Consider the following 22246-nt stretch of genomic DNA (forward strand, 5'->3'; position numbering starts at 1 on the left):
CATTCATTTTATTTTATTGTGTTTTCCAGGAAGATCTCAATCATGGAAAAAAAAAACCCTACCTCTGTAGAAATGAATTGAAATATATATGCAAAACTAATATATGGCATAGTTCGTATTTAAAAAAATAACCACGTTGCTGTAGGGCTTTTCATATGCTTTTAGCAGCCGCCTTTTCACAAGCATTAAACATCAGTTTAAATTTTAATATTTGTGAAAGCTTGATCTTAAGACTTGAATCTCCACAAGACAAGATTCTGGCACACAAAGCAGCTACTTCAGCTGATGCCAGGAGGTGAACGCACAGCATTTTGTCTGTCTCACTGTAAATTGCTTTTCTGCCTCTCCTTACACACTCCAAGTGTGAGTAGCCTCTGCAAATAATTTTGCCTGGCACCTTTAAAGCTGCCACTTTACAGCGCACTGATTTATTCAACTCCCATCCCAGCCACAGCCACTAACAGGAAACCAGACCCTACATTCTCATTGCAGTTCATGTGAAAAATGAGGGATGGGAGAGCAACAGGAAAAAAAATAAAAGCACGATCCTGTTGTTTGTGGTTCAATATCTCAACAACTGTATTTAGGGTCTCCAGGACAGAACTCAGCTGGCATCAGTTGGCTGTGTTCTGTCCAAGGCAATGGACCAACTTCAGTGTATTCATCTGAAGATTTGGCCTTTTGATTTTATCGCTGGTTCGTTTCACTTTGGACCCTGATAAATGTCTGCGGTCCAAGAGATTAACGAAAAAGTTTTGGGCACCGTCCCAGGATCAAATTAAATTAGTTCTGGACCCTGAACAAATGCAATTTTCAGCCTTTGCGACGTTGCTGTCTTGGAAATTAAAAGTTCACGCTTCAGGGCACAAACTGGCCGCCAAGTCGGGCAACTATGACATTCCTCTCCATGATGGAAAAGCGCACAACGAGGAAGGTCCTCTCCAGCAGCTCAGCTATGATTCACTGCACAAGGAGACAGACCAACAGAGATGGATCAATGGTCTGCTCAGTGCAGCTATTCCTGTGGTTTAAAAATTAATTCCTAGCGCGAGGCCGAGGATATCTCATGTGAGGCAGAAGTTATTTTCTAAGAAGCAAGGTTTATAACAGAAACACTCGCACAAATTTCCCTCTGCACTCTTCGCATACGCAAGCCACAACATCCTCCTCCCACGCAGACCCTGCTCCCTGTGGGGTCAATCCCCTCCCCACAGCAGCAAGAGAAGCAGCAATACAGACTTGGAAATGGTGTGGAAGAATTTTCTTCACCTGTTCTGTGCTGTTTGGGCTCGTGCTGGACCCCACTGTACTCCACGAGTGTGCTCTTGTTGAAGGTTGCTTCTGATACCAACTGAAATGTGATGTTACTGTAGCATATGCCTGGCAGCCAGTGATTGAAAACTGTTTTACCTTTAAAGAAATCTGCAGAAGGTTTAAAGGGAAAAGAAGAAAGGGGAAAAAAAAATAAATTAAGAGGGTAATGCATCAAATGTTCACTTTCGGATAATGTGGCTGCACATGGTGAATGGGCAATGTTTTAGATGTTTAAATATTTTTCAGCCTGCTCTGAGACATGAAATTGTAATAATTCAGTTTGCCAACCCTTCTCCTGGCTGTCAAAGCCACTTTGCTACCAGAAAAAAGAAAGGAAAAAAAAATAATAATAAAAATATATATATATAAAAGACCCAGCACAAAACATGAGCTGCTTTTCACTGGCAAGGGAACTGAACCTGGCAACCTGCTCCACGTGGCAGTGGATATCTCAAAGAGCATCTGACAGCTCCTGCAGACCTTTAACTGCTGCACGCAAAAGCCTCTCTGGTCTTTTGCTGACTGAGGCACAGCATTTGTGGGAGACGTTCAAAGGAACAATCGAGGGGCTCGGCCCACGTCCAGCACATGTGAGGGCTGAACAGAACTTGCTTAGGGCTGTGGGAAGGGGTGTGCAAGCTGATTAGTGAATCTCCTCATTTAGGCTGACTCTTTTATTTATCAGCAGATTTAGCGTTACAGCCCCCAGAGCCATCTATTTGCTACAGAAGATAAAAATTCCTGCTGGTGTCCCTTTTCTTCTCTGCAAAGAGGTCACCTATATTTTCTGCTGGGATCCAGACTTTATCCTTCCTAACTTCTGGCACTTTACAGCATTGAAAATGGGAATTCTTAGCCCCGCTTTGTATCGAAGCAAAGAGACTCCCAGATTCTCTAACCTCCTTCCAGAGGTATGCATCTCCCTCTGCTGACTTTAAAGAGAGTTTCCAGTGACCAGTCTTCTATGCTGGGATCCTTAATTCAGTGCCTAAAATTCATTTCAGCACCTACTGGGTTGCCCAAAGGCATTTTACTGCCACTATGGGATGGTGAACCATTGGGGTTTCAGGGTCCACAGGACATGTGGGTGCCTTCCTCACCTCTTAGGGTGCTCCCCACAGGACATTTACGGTCCCATTTATATCTCTGGGACAGATACTGTGCTTGAGCTGTACTGCAGGGCAAAAGTTGTAAACAAATAGAAAGGGTTCAGTTATGAATGAAGAAAAAAAGAAAGCAGAATTTGCTCTTGTTTAGATCATTCAGGTGGTTAGGTTGGTTATCTGCTTAGGCTGTCTAGACTGTTAGATTGATTACCCCTGATTAGATTACTTTAGGAACACTGAAATTTCTATTATGCAGCAGGGTTTATTAGCTCAGGGACAACACGGAATGCTGCACTAATGCGCTCTACAGCCTAGCACTGTCACTGCATGGTGATACAGAACCACCAGGTTTGATCCTGTGCCAACAATCTGGTTTATTGAACGGGTTTCCCTCCCCTGGGACATCCCAGAGCTTTCCTATCAGCTACAGACCAAAGAGGAAACCTTGGCCAGAGGGAAGAGCCTGGGCGGTTTTGTATTGCTTTGAGCTGACACAGAAGCACCAGCGGCTGGGGATTGCCGTCCCAGGCTGATTTCAGACTGAGCACAAAAATCCAGACCACTGAGTCTTCCTCTAAAATCCAAAAGAGAGGGAACATCACTACAACTAGGATTCTAGCAATTTTAAAAAGTCCAACTGAACCACCAGCTTGATTCAAAGACCCATTCCTTACTTCATGACATAAAAGTTTTATGTAAGCACATTACCAGAAATCCAAAACATTATATAAACACATGCCAAAACCCCACCTAAGGCTACTGTTTAAAACGTTTCCACCAGAGTTAGTATCAAATTTTTGGTGAAATAGTTTCCTCCTACCTTTGTACAGCATTGTTCTGTAGTCTTTTCCTTCCCAATAGCTTATATTTACCCTGGTAAAAACATTGTACTTCTCTGGGTACTGAATCTCAAACAGCACTCCCGTTTCTGGAGACGGTTTGTAATCATAGATAGAAACATTGCTCACAGGAAGTGGTTCTAAAGGACATACAAACAAAAGAGGGGGAAAAAAAAGGAAGAAAGGGGCAGATTAATAGGCAAACTGAGTTCTTTGCACATATACAATACCAATGAAAATAAATGGTTTTGTAGGTATGGCACAGGCACTCTTACATCTACCAGGTAATATTTGGGGCTTCACTGAGGTGGGGCAAAGCTACCTGGGACATTGTCAAAGCCAGCATTTCTATATTCTCCTCCCTTCAAAGAAGGCATCTTCTTAACAATCATGCTTTACCAGAAAAATGTCCATATTTAACATTAAAAAAATGTTATTATTTAAGCACTCACGGTCACCACCTCAGAAACATTTTCATCTTCAATACTTGTCAATCATGTAAAAGCGCCCAGACAAAATCAACAGGACACTTGAAACTGCTTGTGACTTCAGCATAAATGTAGAGCTTTTAAGATGAGCTGAGAAAATTATCTGTGTAATGACTGTGAAGGAAGCTACGTGAAAAAAGACCTCCTGTTTTGGTATCTATACACTTCTTTATTTCATGGGTCATTATGCAGTCCCCATACCTACCATGTGAGAGGGCCTCCGTCCTTACCTGTTTATCCACATCAAACTTCTACAAAATAAACAGTGCCACTACCGTTATTTTACAAAGAGCTGAGATACAGAGAAGTAAAGTGATTTATTGGAGGGCACAGGGAAAGCCTGTGCACAGGAAGGAAGCAAGTCAGGAACTGTTGCTCCAGGGCTCTGAACTCAGAGTCAGGGAGGCCACAAAAAGTAAGAAAAATATCCTGTGTCCTGTGATCTGAAATCCAGACCAGTGTGGCTCCATCAGCTGAGGAAAGCCATGTCAGTTCACTCGTTGCTGACAATAAGAGAGTCACATTTTTATTCAGCCTTCTCTATTCATTTAAAAAAAAAAAAAAAAAAAACCACAAAAAAACCCCAAGAAAAACTAAAAGAAAGAACACCTTCAATGCTCTCCTCAGCAAGAAAAAATTGACAGCAACCCAATTAACCTGTGGTTAAGAGGTCCAAGCAAGGTTATACTGTTAGCTGAAATTTGTCATAGTAACATATTTTAATAGAGATAATGCAATTATGCCTACATCCTTATAAAGATTAGCATGTTGATTTAGTTCTTTCACACTATAGGGATCAGATTGCAAAATTCAGGCTGCTGATTAGTGTGGCCTTACAGGACCCATTTGAGTTCAACATTCTGCTGCCCTAGGCCCTGGAAAAAAACTAATACAATATTTCCCCCCAAAGAGCACAGTCACAACGGGCAAGAGAAAGAGTAGATGAAATGGCAAGATCAGTATCAAAAGCGGAATTATCCCACAGGAGGTGGAGTAGGTTAATCAAAGATGGAAAAGCAAGACTGCAGAGAAAGAGAAAATTAAATCCCAATGACCACCAGAGTATTTTCCCTACAGCTTTAAGATGTGGAGAGAAACAGAGAAGAAAAAACAACTGGGAATGAAACCATAGATGCAAACAGAATCTCTCACCAACACCAACGTGTTGTCATTTCTAACTTCGCCAGAGCATGGAAATGCAATAGTTTGGGACCATTAAACTATTACTCACGGCAAAGGCACTTCATTATCTCCATCAGATATATATCACTATATTTGTACATTAAACGCTTGCAAAGAGAAACTCCCCACCTCACGGACACTAACAGGCACTTCAGTGATGGGATCTGTGAAAATCCTGCTGTCATTTCATGATAGCCTAGAAATAAACAGGAGTAAAGCAGAGCACGGGAAGCAAAACCTACCCTCTTCTTTCTGCCAACGCTCTTCCCATCGCTTATTCCGAAATAAACACTGGAAATGACTACCCACATGACCAGAGGGTTCATATCACAGCTCCCACAGCACGCCAGAGTAGTTTAAATGTCAATAACATTCTCTAAATAGCACAGTGCCCCTGTGCAGCCATCTCTCACGTTAGCGGGTTCGCCCTGGGCTTTCTCCTGCTATCTCATTCACGTCCGAGATCTCCTCATTTCTCAAAGAATTACCGAAACTTTCTCATGCCACTGATTCAATTACCCCATTTATTCCTTCCGACAACAAATCAAATAAAGGATGGGAGCTGTATTCATTTTTTAATCCAAATGATTTTTCCTCCTGATGCTTTGATTTAATTAACCAACAATTGAATTAAGCGGTAATCGCCACAGTCTCTCTTTCATGTCGCTATCCCCTCCTTGCTCCTGGCTGATGTTAGCAGAGCTGCATGAGTGACATAATGCAATTTAAAGGTTCTTCCATTATCTTACTTCCTTCAGCACCAAATCTTCGCGATTTGCACGCTGTGAAATTAAAAGAACGCTCAGCAGATAGCCATCATGTTCCATCTTTCACTTTTACTAACTGCTCCGAGGGTTATTAAAATCAAAGAATATGTAAAATGCCACTCTCTGCTATCTGTGTTTATAATTCAGAGCATAAACAGTCTGGCCTTTTCAATTTTACTGTTTTAGTGTTTAGGATCCAGCCTTGCCACAGATTTCGGTGGCTGTCAGGAAATAGCCTAAATAAAGTGGAATCACAGAAATATAATACTTAGAGCTTAATAAAAGCTCTGTACCTCATTGAAGTCATATTACAGAAGGGACTTAGAGTATTTCAGTGTCCCTCTAACAGTTTAAAGTACCTCTTCACTTACAATCTCTTTATTTTTAGACTTGGAGATTATACTACACACACATAGACAAGATTGCAGGATCAAATCCTAAATTTGCCATTTTTCTCAGTGTCTCAGAGTCCTCTGCTTTCCCATTTTATCTGCTTACAGGATAAACTTCCTGTTTATTCTAGACTTTCCAGCATTTTGCATATAGTGCATAAGTTGCATTATACAAGCATCAAGATAGCATAATAAAAGTGCCTAACATCACTTCTTCAAATGCCCTAGAAAATTCTGAATGATAAATCCTCCATTAATGCATTCAATTTGTGTAAGATGCATTAATAATTGCAATTCAGGGGGAAAAAAGGTGCTGTGAAAATAAGTACCATATTTTAAACTAAATAAATTTGTTTGTAATATGTGTAGATTGGGTCACTCTACAAATGGAATTAATGACTGATTACTGCTGTACCTTAGAATGCAGCATTACATATGGGACTGAAACCTCTTGCTTCTCACATTGGAACCCACAATGATCACTATTTACCTCCATATTGTGACTTTTATTAAAAAGATGCCCCATTAACAGAGTGACCTAACCCCCATGGGTAATTCCCTTTATTCACAGGAAGAAGTTGTGAATTATGTAATTTTCTCCCCAGGATGACACTATTTATGTAGCTGTAAACCTACATAATGTTGATTTAGGATGTTTTAGCTCTGGATAAAAAGAAACCATCTTTGAGATTAAAGAAGCTGTTGTTCGATACTTTGAGAACATAAAGTTCAAGTTTATGGCAGGCAATAGTGATATTGTGCTATTGCTTACCAAGGGGGAATATAAGCGAAAATGATGACACATAGTGCAATTTCTACATGGCCACACAGGGTGATAAATCAAAAGATGATACAACCTAGAAAATAATGTTGTCACAAGAACAAAGGTATAGCTGTTGTTGGTGAACAGATTTAGGCCAATTGTTTAGATCCTCCTTACAAGGCAAACTACAGCAGGAAATCATATGGTTGCAGTCCTTTCTGTTTCTTTGATTCTGATGGGGAAGTTTTTTCACCCTAAAAAGAGGATAATATGGTTTAATTTGCTGGGAAAAGATGAGCACTAATGGACCCAGACGCTGTTCTGAGTTACATTTCAAAGCTAGGGCTGCCACAGATTACCAGCCTTTTTAAAGGTGTTTCACACCATCCTTTAAGAAAGAAAAACATGAAGGGCTAAAGTTTCACATTTCATTAGGGGGAAAAAAAAAAAAAAACCCTCTGAAGCTCCGAGTTAAAGAGTTCAGATCCATTAACAAGCCAGAGGAAAGGACTGGACCTGCTGAATCACTTCCTGCAGCATCTGGCACAATGACAACAGGGCATTAACTGAGTCTAATGCCAACTATTTTCTGAGGGCTGGAGATCAGAGTCCCAGGCAACTTGTTGGCCTCTCGAGGAGAATATTTCTAGGAGACCCAGAGGCAGAACTCTCCCTAAAGGGAATATATTTCACAGTCATGTATGTAAGGAACCACCAGCTTTTGAAACAATGAGGCATTTTACCACTCAAAACTCCTAATCATCAGCTGAAATAAAAGCCAGGCAGAGCTGCTCTTAATTACCATCAGAGAGCCTCAGATCCAGATTTCTCCAATTCCCAGCAGACACACTTTTTTTTCTTGCAGCATGCAATAGCTTTGCAATGTACCGCTTTCCCCATTTCTTCAAATGTATAAATGTATTTTTTCCTTCACAATATAAAGCTGACAGTGAATATGAAAAAAAAAAAAAAAAAAAAAAAGGAAGAAAATGCTTTATGGGTATGACACTCTGGGAAGAATAAAGTAAGGCTTCAAGCTGGGAAAATGTAGGATGAGTGAGGGAAAATATCCGTCCCCGGTTTTACAGATGCGCTCCTTATTTATTTCATAAAATACTTTAAAATCAATTAGTATTAAGGTGGAATTTTCAGTCAAATTATTTCAAAACACTAAAAAAACTCTGTGAATTCCAGAGTTACTTCATCCCCATTGAAAAACCAAAGCTCCAAGAGCAGAGAAAAGCAGGCCTGAAACAGTTGTGTTAGGTACCAGAACTACTTCAACATTGTCCAGACTTAAGACTGGAAGGCAGGTCACACTGACAGGCACAGCACAGGAATCCAGCCAGGAGGGTGAGGTTCACAGGATTCAGAGGAATCCAGCCAGGAGGGTGAGAGTCTCACAACTATTCTTGTCAAAACCCTTGCAAGGATCTTTAAAAAGCAGTCAGGGTTTCTATTTTTCTCCTTCAGCGAAGCACTGAGCCCAATTTGCTGAACACAACTTTGCTACAGACTCAGAAGCAGAAAAGTGCCATTTTGTGCTAAAATTCCATGTTACAGGTATCTCATCTGTGAGTTTTCAAATAGCTCATCCTTTTCATCACAACAATCTGGACCAGAGAGCCTAAACGAGGAAATTCTGTAGTTTGTGGCATCGTGATCAACATGAGAAAAACCTGAAATTATTCCAATCAGAGGCAGGCAGAACTGAGCAGTCTTGTAGAAAATTAACAAAATTAACCAAATTAACAATGGAAACCTCGAAAGGAACATACACACACGAACAAGTGCATGGATTACATGCTCACATGCAAGACAAGGAGGAGATCCAAGACAGCCAGGATGGATCCATTAAGGGCAAATTGTGCCTGAAAAATCTTGAGGTTATAAGAAAAAAACTTCACTGAAAAGGTGATCAGGCATTGGAAAAGGCTGCCCAGGGAAGTGATTGAGTTGCCATCTCTGGAAATGTTCAAAAATATGTGGAGGTGGCACTTGAGGACAGGTGAATTTGACAGTGTTGGGTTAATGGCTGAACCTGATTATCTTAGAGGTCTTTTCCAACCCAAATGATGCTATGATTCTATGTTATAGGTATATTTATGTGACATGATTTTGTATTTCTACATGTACATATTTATGTCCATATATTTATATGAAGAGTTACACATATTTATACTACTTACAATGTATAAAATATGTATTTTGTTAGCTTTTCAGTGCTTTTTTGGCCAGAAAACTTTAAGGGGTAAAAGAAAAGTTTTCTCTTAAATGGGTTCTTCTTTTTCCTGCCAATTCCCTTAGATGTAGCATATTGATGGGAGACGTGAACGGGAGAAAGGAAATGTCATCAGGATATACCATCAGAAAGCAGAGCCCTCTCACGACTCTCCCTGAATTTCTAAGTAGGTAATGTCTTTGAGGGACCTTGTTCTCGTTTTGATGAGCACTTTCTGGGTACACACAGCTCTGTGTGAAGCTCAGACCTCCAGCACACGCTGAAAGGCTGGATCTCCCCTGCAGAAGATCCCAAAAAACTCTTGTGAGCACTGCCTTGGGAGTAACCACACTGGCATCCTGCTTGATTTATTTTATGGCAGCCTATTTAATCTGGGGTCAATCTGCCACTGGTAAAGCTCTCCTGACACCAATGGGGTTAGAACAGGAGTTAATTTGGTACTGGAAGCTAATTACAATGTGCCACTCTTTCATGTGTAAGACAGAGATGGAATAATCTAGATAGTTACCTATCTTTGCATGATTAAATAAACCAAGAATGTGAAACAATTAGAGAGCATAGGGCAAAGAGAAAAATATAAATCTATCCTAATTATGGCCTGCCAAAAAATGAATTAATTGATAGTCATAAAAATTATGTAAAACAGGCAGTGGACAATACCAATAAGGGGGGGAAAATCCCAACAACCAACCAAATACCACCTCATGCATTTTTGTAGGAAAAACCAGCGGTCACTACAGGAGTTTTAAGATCTCTTCTCAAAACCTGAAGGGTACTGAAACACCTTAAAAAGCCCACGCAGCCACACTGCCCTTTCATTCCAAATTTACTTTCAGCTCTGTAGCCTTGTGCTCCAGAAGATGAAATTAGGAGCAAAGGCTGCTACAAGAGAGGCAGCACTCATCAGTCTGCCTGACAGGAAATATCACGGAGGAGATTGGATCCTTTCCCTCCCAAAGCTCCCAATTTGCAGCCCCCTTTTAGGGTTCAGTACAGCATCCTTCGCTGCTGCCTGCAGGACTGCCCTTTCTTTTCCAGGGACGTGGCTGTCGCTCTGTTGAGGCAGAACCAGAGAAATCCCCAGTCCTCTCTTTGTTTCCCACTGGCAGCACTGGCTGAGTTCCAGAATCCCTGGTCCTTCCTGGTCTGCTGGGGAGCAGCAGAGGCCACAGCAGGAAACCCCAAGGTGCTGCCAGCGCACCCCCATCACCCAGGTGATGAACCCATCAAGCCTTGGAGGAGGGAGAGTGACACAGGACATGCCCTTGGAGCCAAGAGCTTCACGCTTTTCCACCTTGTGGAAACCCCCTGAGCCAGAAATGGGGAGCCTGGGGTTGGTTTTGGTGGGCTGAGTGAGTCTGGCTTCCTTCTTCCTTCAGAGATGCCCTGCACAGGAGCACCCTCTGCCAGCTTGGATCACACCTTCCCTGCTCCCAGGGACCCTCGTGGGCTCTGGAAATCAAAGAGCAACGAGCCCTGCTGCACAACTGCAAATGCAGCACCCAAAACCTGCTAAAAATGCATAATAGCAAGGCATTTTTTTCCAGTTCTATATGACAACAGATGCTTTAATTATTTTCTTTGAAGGAAAAAAAACCCATAAGATAGAAAATTGGATTAAAATCACTACTTTGCTTATGAGGTTAAAGCAGCCAAAGGAAAGGAAATTCAGGCTGCCTGTGAACCCTGAAATTGTTCAGTACTTGCATTACCCAACAACATGATACTTTTCCCATGGGATCCTTCATGGTTTTTCATCAGTTTGAGCACACAAGGGAAGGCTGAAGAATGTATAGATTATGCAAAATCTTGTTACTCCTAAATTTTAGGCACCTCACTCAATAACACATGAACCTTACTTTAACATGCTTTAAATGCTATTAATGTGGATGGTGTTTCCTAGTTGGCGCAATAATACAGGTACAAGAAATCAGAACCATTCCTCAGATGTAGTACAACCCATAGGATTCAAGGTACCATTTAGAGAGGGGGAAAAAAAAAAAAAATCTGAAAATGAGTCTGGCTCCATCCAAACAGATTTTTGTCATCTTCCAGATGAAAGAATCATTTTATATTCTACAAATTGTTTTCAATTTCCAGGTTGGCACATGGAACCGGCCCTGCATCAACTTCTGAGCCAGAAGCACAGCTGGAAATCTGTGTTACTTTGTATGGTGACAGAGGAAACAAAATCACACATCTCCCCCAGGACCAATGCACCTGGAGATAGTAAGAGACAGGCTACTACAAATGTGTTCCATCACAAGCACCTTCAGCTGTACTGGCAGAATCACATGGTTTTGGTGACTGGTGCCTGCTTTCCAAGTTTAGTATTGTTTCCACACATCAGCAATCAAAAAAACAATGTTACAGCATTTAAAACAGAGTAAAACTCACCACATAAGAGTGCTTACACTGAAATGTCACTCAACACTTGTCATGCCCTTTACTAGGTTTTTGAAACTCATGGTTCAAAGGGTTTAGGATGAACAAAAGGGTTTAGGATGAAGATCTGAAAAAGGAGGTTCATTCGTCACACTGCTTTAGTATGTTACACCTCAGTGTTCAGGAAGGGTCAGCCAGGGGAAACCTCCAGCCTTTCCTTCCTTTTTGCCCACACTTCGTGAATTCCCACTCACACCTTGTGAATTTCCACTCACACCTTGTCAAGCCTTCTTCCCTACTGGTCTCACACAGGGATGCATCCTACTCACGAACAGGGCCCACTGACAAAAAAAAAAAACCAACAACCACCCAACCTTCTTCACAAGAAGAACTTCTGTGGGAAAAAAGGCACACACAGGGACAAGAAACAGAAGAAAAGAAGAAGAAGGTGCTACTTACTGGTTAACACAGTGATTGATCTCGCTGACTTGGAAACCATGTTAGAGTTCACTACCAAGAGAGTCACTATGTAATACAGGCCATGGTATTTGGCATTAAAAACCACAGGGGCGGGTAAAGTGCTATTGAATTCGTCAAACTGGAAAAAGTAGTTCTTGGATTCTCCAGCTATCTTCACAACGTAGACAGAGGATGAGCTCACCACATCTGATGCCTCCAGGGAGACAATGATACAATTGTCTTCTCGGACAGCAACTTGGAAAGGTTCTGCATTCTACGAGGCAAGAATAAAGAGTTCATTGAAGTAAAAAAAATCTAGTATTTTACTTTCACCTGTTTCCCTTGTTATTCATCAGGCACTCATGTTATATTTGCAATAAAGTTACATCTTATATTCTACAGGAGAGTTATCATCAAACGGGAGCGATTAATTCAGGCTGCAGTTCGCAGTCAGGCAACGCCCAGAGGTATCTGATTATCAGAGGCCAGTCTCTCTGCAGCGCAGGCTGGATCCTGCTGTGTGTGCTCTCCAGGTACTCCATTCCTTACATCCTGGGCAATAAAGCCTCTGTCATCCTTTCATGAGGAAAGGTGAAGTAGAGCAGAAGAAGGATGAGATTGTAGAGGGTATCAGGGGCAAGAGGATTTCCAGTAAAGCCTCAAAGTCATTTAAATCCCCCCCCAAAAAGAGGTGATTAAATCAAGACTTTTTTATCTTGCAGAAACAGCATCATATATTCCTCAATGCAATATATTCTGAAAGCCTACAACTGAAGAATAATTTTTGGGACTGCCTAAGCTTTTCCAAACACGCCCATTTCAGCAAGTGCCAAGTGATAAGCAGCTCCCACCACTATGTCCATAGTTCTGGCCAGCACTTTTCATTTCCTAAGCTACAGCACTTAATTTTCAAAATTGCTTTTACTAGTAGTAGAGAGAAAGAAGCAATTTAACCTTGTTTTCATGTATCATGAGCGTGTTAAGGCATTGCCAGCTGAAAACACTTTCCTTTTTATTAATTTCAAGGCAGCTGTTAGGAGAAGCACTTGTTCTCTGCAGGAATTTCAAAACAGATTCATGCTAATTAATGAGAAGGAAAAGTTCAAGCTTGCTTTAAGAGTTGCCTTTTTGTTTATTAACCACACCACAGCTTATACTTTTTTTTTTTACCCCCTGTGAAAACTGTAATATCTGGTATTTTCGGTTCCCAACTCCACAGTATTTTTTTTCCTTCATATTTCACAGGCTGAGAGTTCTCAGGGAAAGGTGGAAAAGCAAGGTTAGTTTGCAACTTCTTCCATCAAGCCATTCCTGTATCAGAGAGAGCTAGAGACCTCCTTCAGAGATTAATTCTAGCAGCCTGACTGCCTCCTACTTTCTTGTGGTTTTGTTTAGTGGGAGTTCTTCAATGTAAAGAATATTTCTGGGATTTACGCTGCAAGAACCAGGATTCTTATTTGAAATTCACACATACGGTGTTGCAAATTCCTGGCATTCAAAAAAACACCTCAAAGCAACAAACAAACCAGCAAAAAAACACCCACAACAAAATCAACAACTGAAATAAACCTGCCAAGAATAAATGATTGGTTCTAGGAGCATAAGATTTAAAAGAGCAGCAGTCTTTCTTTACATTTATTCATGGTGTCATCATTGGGCTTTGACATTTACAGTGCACCTAAGGTTATACCACCCTAGAGGCAAAGCCACAGGCTTGAGACAAAGGCCCTGAGCAAAGCCACTCATCTCACCCAACAGGGGAGCAAGGCACAAAGCACATAATCAGTCCAACTCAAAGAGGATAACCTGTCTAGACAGATCCAAGCCTGAGATTAAAAATAGAGGCTATGCAACTCAAATCAGCTGCTGATTTGAGGTTTAATTTAGTTTAAAAAATTACTTTTAAGTTGTTAAAATTGCGTCTGCCAGTGTTATCAGTGGGAGAATATTTTGGTGAGGAAGTCTGGGTAATTTTTCACAGATGGCAAAGCCATTGTTCCAAAAGGTTTACAATGTAAGACTACAACCACATAAAAGCTTCCATGTGTTTTCCTCAGCCTGAGCTGAATTCAGCAGGCTTACCCTTGAGTAGATCAAAATTCTACACCTCAGCTGGTTGTGTTTTGCCTTAGTCTTGCATTTGGATTCACACAGACTCAAACATTTAACCAAGGATTATGCTTAGATCTGGTCGAAACCAAGTAGAGGTTCTCTTACCCTTCTTCCTCCCTATTTTCTTTTCACCAAGAAAATGTGGAATCAATCCTGAGCCCTCCTGGTTTGGGAAAACAGGAGAAGGAAGGCACAGGTGAGCTGTCTTTCCAAAACCACATGCACTATCACCGAAGCCGTGGTTGTCTTCCAACACCACGCAAGGACTCAGCAAGGTTATTCCTACACACTGAGCTTGAAGCTCATGTATAATCCCACAGAAGTTTGTGGGGTTCGACCTCCCACAGACTTGCATTTTAATGCTTCGCTAGAGGAAAAAGAATGGCGTTGTCCCTAAAATTATCCTGGCCTTCCCTTCGCCTTGGCACTGAATTCCACAGGCACTAGCTCCACGTGCCTACCTCGCCATGGAGAGCCAGCCCAAAGCACCAAATGAATTTATACATGCCAACAAACAGTTCAAAGCGAGTTCCTTAGAGCTGGTTGTACTAGAAATAATTTGCTACGCTTATCAAGTACAGCTGGAAATTAGGCATATAACTGCAGTCATGGGCACTCCTAAGATATAATTAGGTGCTTTCAGAGAATGCTCATGTGGGTTGTGATTTCACTCTTTGATTCTTCCATGGGTATTGTATTAACCACGATGAAGACCGTACTTTCATTTTTTCCCCCCTCAATGTTTTCGTGAACCTGCAGCAAGCGCCATTCAGCAAATGATTCATGAGTCTTCTTCAACACAATTACCACAGAAGGCCTCTGCTAGCTAAACAAAACTCTCAGACATTTGCTGTTGGTACCTATGACACCTCTCTGGGGTGAATAGCTTTTTTGAGTCCTCTATCACCTCAAGCACGTGGGGACTGTGAAACGATAGCTTCCCTCATCCCTGTGCTTTGGAAGCCCTGCTGCCATGATGCATTTTTTGAGGGCCATCTCCTTAGCAGCCACCCAACCCATCACCGTGCCCATCTGCAGGATGCATCCCTCTCCCGAGTGGCCCCTTTCCAGTGATTGTGTCCCTCTTCCACACCCCTGTGTGCTCACAGGCTTTCCAGCTGCTGCATGCACGGGACACATGGTTTGTGGGAGACATCTGTTGGTTATTCCCCACCGGCTCTTGAAATAACTTTTAGCCTCCAATTTCACCTGCTCAGACTGGAGTGACAGATAGGAGATCAATAAAAAGAATTGTCAATTAACATGTCACGGGACAGAATCATTTATCCTTTGGAATATGGATTTCACTTGGGCAGCGTTATGAAGGACAGACCATTCCCGTCATCCGTTCTTCAAGTAGTCCAAGGTCAGGGTTGCCAGCCAGCACTGGGCTGGTGATTTTGAAAAGAAGGCTAAGAAAAAAACCTGAGTATTTTCTCTAAACACTACTGGAAGTGACAAACGTGCCCCACTTAACTAGATTGTAAAGCCAGTGTGTGTCTTAAGACTGACAGCATCAGTATGGTAAATACACATTTCATTACTTCTGGTCAGCTACCCCCAGGATTTAATTTGCTGGTGTCACAGCTTGAGCGGCTGTTTCAAGCCTGTGGGGAAATTTGGCAGGGCTTGTGCATTCAGAACCAAATGATTAGCTCCAACTTCCTTCCTAGTTTATTATTACAAGCTCGTGCCACGATAAAGCACTTAGAAGGGGGGGAAAAAAAAAAATAAAAAAGGAGGGGGGAAGTAAATCCCACAATGTGATGCCTGTTCACAGTCACTTCCAGAGCAGGGATGAGTCATGTTAGTGGAATTCACAGCCAATAACCAGGTCCCAATTAAAATAGAAAGGAAGGGGGAGGCAAGCAGATATACAACATGTCAAATAAACAATATCCAAAGAGTAACAGGGAAATGAATGGTGTGCAGCAGAGCTCAGAGTCCTTTTCTCAGAAGTTTATATCCTCGGTTTATTTCCATATAACAGAATGAGTTTTACACATGGGGAAGAGATCAAAGCTGCAAAACAAGCACTAATTTTAAGCACTCTAGCTTTTGAATGCCTCATTCTGAAACACATCGTGCCAGAACCCAATTACCAGCAGTGCAAGTAGTTACAAGTTCTGCTGACTTTAAGAGGAGCTGTGGACACTCATCAACTCTGTAAAATTAAAGCACTGGTAACTGCATCTCATTATCTCATGCCAGACAAGTGGAACTAAAATCCCAAACAAATCTGACTTTTGGCAGCTTTTACAGAGCAAATCCTGCAGCATCAAGGAATTTTCAAAGCGAGCCTCTGAAATCCCAAGGCAGGAGCAAGTTTTAAAGCCGAGAGGATCTACTTCTTAGGTACCACACTGATCACCTGCTGTACGATGTTGGACAAAAATAACATCCATGCAAGTGTAAGAAAATATTGAACACTGTGTCCCAGACCTCTAGGATGAAATACTGCCTGTTTTGTGAGTGATTCTACCACACTCAGATATATTTTGTCCTGGTGGCCAATAATGCTAATTCCACTCTAAATCACATGATGACTCATCCTCACCGCGATTCATCTCCCTTAATCTGAGGTACTTAAATGGAATGACTAAGCCAGGATGACCTTTTCAGACAGAATACCTGTGGATTCGCCTAAGACTGGAATTACTTTTGAAAATGCACTGAGCAGCCAAAGGGCTGATGGTCCCAGCTTGGCAATATTCCTGCAGCCCTCTGTCACTGCAGTGAGTCCAAGGCTTACAAAAAAGACAGAACTGGGACCCAGATTTCAGGATCTTGGCCTCTGCTAGAGTCTTGCAGTGGTACAAGCACGTAAGAAATGCAAAACAGGCTCCCTTGGAATTGCTAGCTATCATTATTAACTCCTAGAGTTTAAACAAAATAGGTGAAGACATCCTTAAAGAACTTAGGGAAGTACATCCTAAGCTTTCCACACGTTCCAGTGAATTCTGGAGCAGACCTGAGCGCTGACTGCAAGAGGAAAGGATTGTTCGACACGATCTCCAAAAGCGTGAACAAAAATGTTGCAGCCTTCCGACAAAAACGCAAAGACTTTTGGAAAATAAGGGCATTTATTTCTGAGGCTTTTGTTTTTATCTACGCTTTCCCACAGGTTGTGTAAAGATCTTCCCTTAATAAGTACTCCTCAGAAGAAATACTCCATGGGAAAAAAAAAAAAAAAATGCAGATCTCTATAGTTAAGATTTTCCATGCAAAAAAAAAGGGAATATTTTAACATGTAAAAAGATAGCAGAAGCCGCAGTTCTCAATAATTTATGGTTTGTGATTCAGGTTAACACATCATTTCTGGCATTCTGCTCTATGAATAGTGTCCTCAGCCCTGTTGCTATTCTGAGTCTCAAAAAGCCAAGTAATAACAACCCACTGGTCATATTTTATAAATGAGCTTCCACATTTCTTTGCTCTGGGAGACAGCTCTAAAGGGACAAGCATTTTTTCCCATCTCTGCCCACACATGCGGAACATGGGGGTGGGTTTATTTTTTAAGCAAACATCATTATGGTGTACACAGCCCACCACGTTTTGCTGCCATTCTTAAGTTAATAACCTGGAAGAAAATATTTCTTCACACAGAATTAACTAAATCACAGAACACTAATTTCAGTAAGGATAATAACTTATGTATCCCCACTGTTAACACGCCCAACACTTACTAAATTGTTGCTAAATATAAACTTCTCGCCCATCTTTCTAGTGCAGAGGGCAAAACCCAAGCACAGTGATTCAGAAGCCTTGATGTTAACAAAGTTTAAAACTAAGTTAGAACTTCTAGGATGGCGTTTCTCCCTGGTATTGATCCTGACTGCACATGTGCCCCCCAAATACAACAGGAATTCACACCCAGGCAGATAACAGTTTTGTTTCTCTCCACTCTAGAGCTTTAGCTTTTTCCTAGTACTAAAATTACGTCAAAAAGCATAATTCTGCTGAAAGAAAAATATGATTTTGGTTCCCTTCCCCAACTGAGATCTTTACGGAGCTTTTGCAATTAAAGTTCAGCCTTCCCTTGTGGATGTAGCCAAACACGTGCCAGATGAACCTTGTGCTTTAATTAAAATGCATCTTCCCTCTTGAGCCTGTATGTGAATAACAGAAAATGAAAAAGGGCATGGGAAACAAATCACATTGCCTCAAATCCCTTAACTCTACCAAGTCAATCCTTGTTCTCTGGGACAAGAACGAGAGCAAATTTCTGCCTGAACCAATGGTGAAATGATCAGAGCTGAACATATGCCAGGTGGGAGGTGTTGGTGCAAAATCCCAGAAAGAGCAAGTAGGGGGAAAGGAAGAGAAAGATAAACTCCACATACACATTACCTTAAGAACAAGGAGAGAACGCTCTCCAGCAACTAAGACCTCTCACAGCAGAGCATCCACAGGGCAAAACTCCTGCAATTACACTTCACTGTCCATCCCAGAAGGAAGGAGGAACAGATCAACTCGTGACAAGGCTGAAGGAGAAGGCAGAGTGAACAAAAGAGACAAAAATTAAGGTAGATTTTGGAGAATTTGACTATTAGAAAGAAGCCTCTCCTTCCGTGGTGAGAAACAAACCCTGAGGAGTCCTACATTGCAAAGTGCCCTGCTGGGAGATGAGAAGGAACACTGGAGGTGTGGGTTTTGGTGATGGAGGACAAATTCATTCATGCTGCTCAGCTCTCCAGCTCCAAAACTGTGGATTCACCTCTGCCAGCGATGGAAGTCTGTAACAGAAGCTCCTGACGCAGAAAGGTGACACGAGGAAGTTACACAGAAAACTCCCTGATGTTCAGAAGAAGGGGAAGACTGGTGTTGGATCATGAGGAAACTGTTCCAGCAGCGCTGTGCAGCTGGGATGAACTGGACTGGAGTCAGCTCAACTCCAGACCACCCCCTTTGTCAGGGAGCACGACAGAGACTGACCTGGTGGGCGCTACAAGAGTGGGAAATGCCTCGATTTAGAGTTTACAAGGTGCATATATGCCCTTCGTACATGCACAAGTGAACCAGTCCTCAAAGGCAGAATGCAACGCTTGGCTACTTGCATTATCTGCAGAGAGCACAGCTGGGGGGAAGTGAAGAGTTCTCGCTTGTCAGAGAAATTGGAGAGCAAAGCGGTTATCAAATTAATCTGTAATCACAAAGCAACGTAAGGGGAAATGGTGGAGGAGAGCAAGACTTTCTCTTCCCCCCCCATGTTGATCTATAATAAAGGAACAAATTAGACACAATGAATTTACTTGTAGGTAGGGGCTATTCCAGAATCCTCGTTCTTTGCCCCATATCTGCAAAGGTTTTTAGAGGGGATTAGGCACCAAAGTACCCTGAAGTATTTTCAAAATTCTGAGACTACTAGAGAGGTTTTGGAATTTGAGACTGGGATGCATTTACCAAAATAAAATGTAAAAAATTAAAATAATAATAATAATAATAATAGTAGTAGTAATAAATCCAAAAATCCTGTTCCAAATCCGGTTTTGTGACCATGAAGCATTCAGAGGCAGAAGTGGGGTACATTTTGTCCCCATCTAAGTCTGCTGACTCCACTTTGGTCTGGTGCCCACCTCAAACAAGTGGTTTGCCTTATTGCTGGTCATTTTTCTATCACCCCCTGCCCCTCAGCTCCCCAGAAAAAAAAAAAAAAAAAAAGCTGCAAACACCCACCACCCTTTCCTCAATGGTCACAGGAGTCATGGGAAGGTCTGGAAAATCCAAGTCTAAATCCAGATCAGCAGCTTTCATATTCTGTGCTTACTACCCTTCTTGCCTGAGCCATAACTGTAATGTGGCCATGGTTATCCCTGAAAGATTGTTTACTCAGGTTCAAGCACAGGTTTATTTTGTTTCCAGACCCAAGTGGAACCTGATGTTCTGCACTTTGATTACCTTGTGGTGTCCCTGTGCTCTCTAAACTGGCAAGAGATGAGCAGACAAGCTGCTGAGATTTCCTCTTGTTATTTATATACAGTTTCTGCAGATGAATGGTATTTTTTCTTGCTGAAGCATTTGCTGTGGCAAAGCGTGTGTGTGTGTGATTGATTGTTTTGCTTGGTAGGGCTTTCTTTTGCTTTCTTTCTAACCTGTGCTCAAAGGGAAGCAAGCTGACAGTGCCATTTCCCTGATTACTGGCAAGAGATGAGCTCTGTAACCCTTTGTACAGCACAGGGTCAATTGCAGATCCACACAGAACATTTCAATTGTAGCTGCAGCCTGATTTTCAATCCATTCCTAGCGTGGCTTTAGGCTCAGTTCAGCCATTTGTACCGATCCGATAAGTTCATACCCACAGAAGAATGCTCTGTCACACTGGCAGCAGCTGCTCAGAAGCCATAAACACTCCCAAACTCCAATTCTGCAGAAGCTCAGAACTTGTCACGGCCACCTTGCCCTGCAGGGACAGCTCCAGCAGGATTTATTTGCTCGTGGTGTAAAAAGCGTTTGGTTTTGAGCACAACTGCCACGGGCTGACTTGAAAGAAGGAAAAGAAAGGTGTGAACACAAAGAGCTCAGGAAAAGGAGCCAGGACCCTCAGCTGCTGGAAAATCCTTCCAGATGTAAAAGTGCCACCCCGCCTGCCCAGAGGAGGAGATTGGCCAGGGGACAGTGGCTGCTGTTGCCTAAGTGAGGACATCTCAGAGACTTGCTGGCCAGAGCTTTTGTGATGAGACTTCTGTACTTAAGTGTGGGATTAATCTGGCTTCATTTCATCATAATAAAAATTGAGTGTGTAGTCAAATCTCACCATCTAGGTTCCCTCTGTCCTAGGGAGACAGGGAGGGAGAGATGCATCTAAAGAATTTGATTTACTCACTTAACCTTAAACGAGCTGCCTTCTGCAGATGCTTGTCTCTCTCTGTGCACCTTCCATTTAAACACCAAGAGCCAGATGAGACCAGAGACAGCTGTGCAGGGTGTGATGGCAGCTGCAAATCAGATTTGTGAAGCCATTTTTATGTATTACGGCCCCTCGTCTTTTTTTTTTGGTCCAAATTGATACGGTTTAAATTTTGTTTAGCTGTTCTCTTTTCCAGCAGTATAAAAGTGCACGATGGCCGTGACTGAGCAAGGCAAATAACTTTAGACACACAGAAGGTGCCACTCAGCAAAAGATGTAAGCATGTCCATAAATCCTTTGCCTCTGTGACAAAGGCAGGCCCTAAGTACAAAGAATCAATCAGGAGATCAAGGTCTCTTTTCTGGAGCTGCCAAAGAGTGATAACCCCCTGAAACTTCCTTCTAATTCGTTTTGAGTCTTTTATGAAGTGAGGTTGCCAAAAAGTCGTTCAAAGACAGTAAAAGTCTTGGTCTCTTAGGCGATGCTGAGCCTTCCTGTTCTGCAGGTTTAGTGTTCTCCTCACATAAATTATTATTCCTTGCTGTGGTGATGTGGTTTTTGCACTCAGTGGCCCACAGGGATGCAGCCAAACCACTATAAATACATTCATCAGCCTAATATCAGCAGTGATGGTCTGGAGACCATACCCATTAAATTTCTGTCTGGGTTGGCAGCTACGTACCCCGCGAGTGCAGAACTGAAAGAATTAAACTATTGCCATTAGCTTTCTTTTATCTATTTCTCTTTTAATACCTGACAGAGCTTTTCCCCAGGCATGGCAAAGGCTAGCCAGGCAAGAGAAGGCTCAATAAACTGGGAGATGAAATCAGCTGAGAAAAGGCTGTGTGGAAATCAGCAATGAGAGGTCTGTTCCCTACAGTAGAATTGACTGTAAAACAAAAATATAAGTTTTCAGAATGCTGTTTCAGAATGCATTTTAACTCAGGATGCTAAACCTCTGTAGTGTCTTCTGAAAAGGATGAATTTATAAACAGCATGACCTTAAATGAGTCAACATGGCCTTTCCCAGACATACTCCAGGGTAAATATTTACTGAGTTTTATTTCATAGGCATTAACTCATCGCTAATATAAAAAGCTTTCAGGCTGCTAGACAATGCAGTATGTAATCCTATCATTCTGACATTTAAGAACGTGCACACTTTCAAAGTGATAATGATTTCCTTTCCTAGTTAGCTTCTAGATATGAGTTCACCCTGTATTTGTTTATGCTGTAATTTTCTTCTTCCATTTTACGAAGTATTTTTGTTGCCAGTGAAAGGGAAGGTTAAGGATGAAGGATGATGACATTGATTTTTCTTTTTCTTTTGTTTTCTATTTAACTCACAAT

At 41.9% G+C, this 22246-nt stretch overlaps 1 protein-coding gene across 3 annotated transcripts in view; it reads right to left on the reverse strand.

Annotated features, from left to right (window-relative positions):
• PTPRO (protein tyrosine phosphatase receptor type O) overlaps positions 1-22246 on the reverse strand; it is a 168981-nt gene that overhangs the window by 51153 nt on the left and 95582 nt on the right. For all 3 annotated transcript variants that reach the window (XM_040063317.2, XM_058420384.1, XM_040063318.2), the window contains 3 exons: positions 11938-12211; positions 3241-3399; positions 1270-1422 (listed from right to left, as the gene is read on the reverse strand). In XM_040063317.2, coding sequence (XP_039919251.1) covers positions 1270-1422; positions 3241-3399; positions 11938-12211 — 586 coding nt within the window. The remainder of the gene's footprint in view (positions 1-1269; positions 1423-3240; positions 3400-11937; positions 12212-22246) is intronic.

Source organism: Hirundo rustica, chromosome 4, assembly GCF_015227805.2.
Source record: "Hirundo rustica isolate bHirRus1 chromosome 4, bHirRus1.pri.v3, whole genome shotgun sequence".
In the NCBI taxonomy this organism is placed as follows: Eukaryota; Metazoa; Chordata; class Aves; order Passeriformes; family Hirundinidae; genus Hirundo; species Hirundo rustica.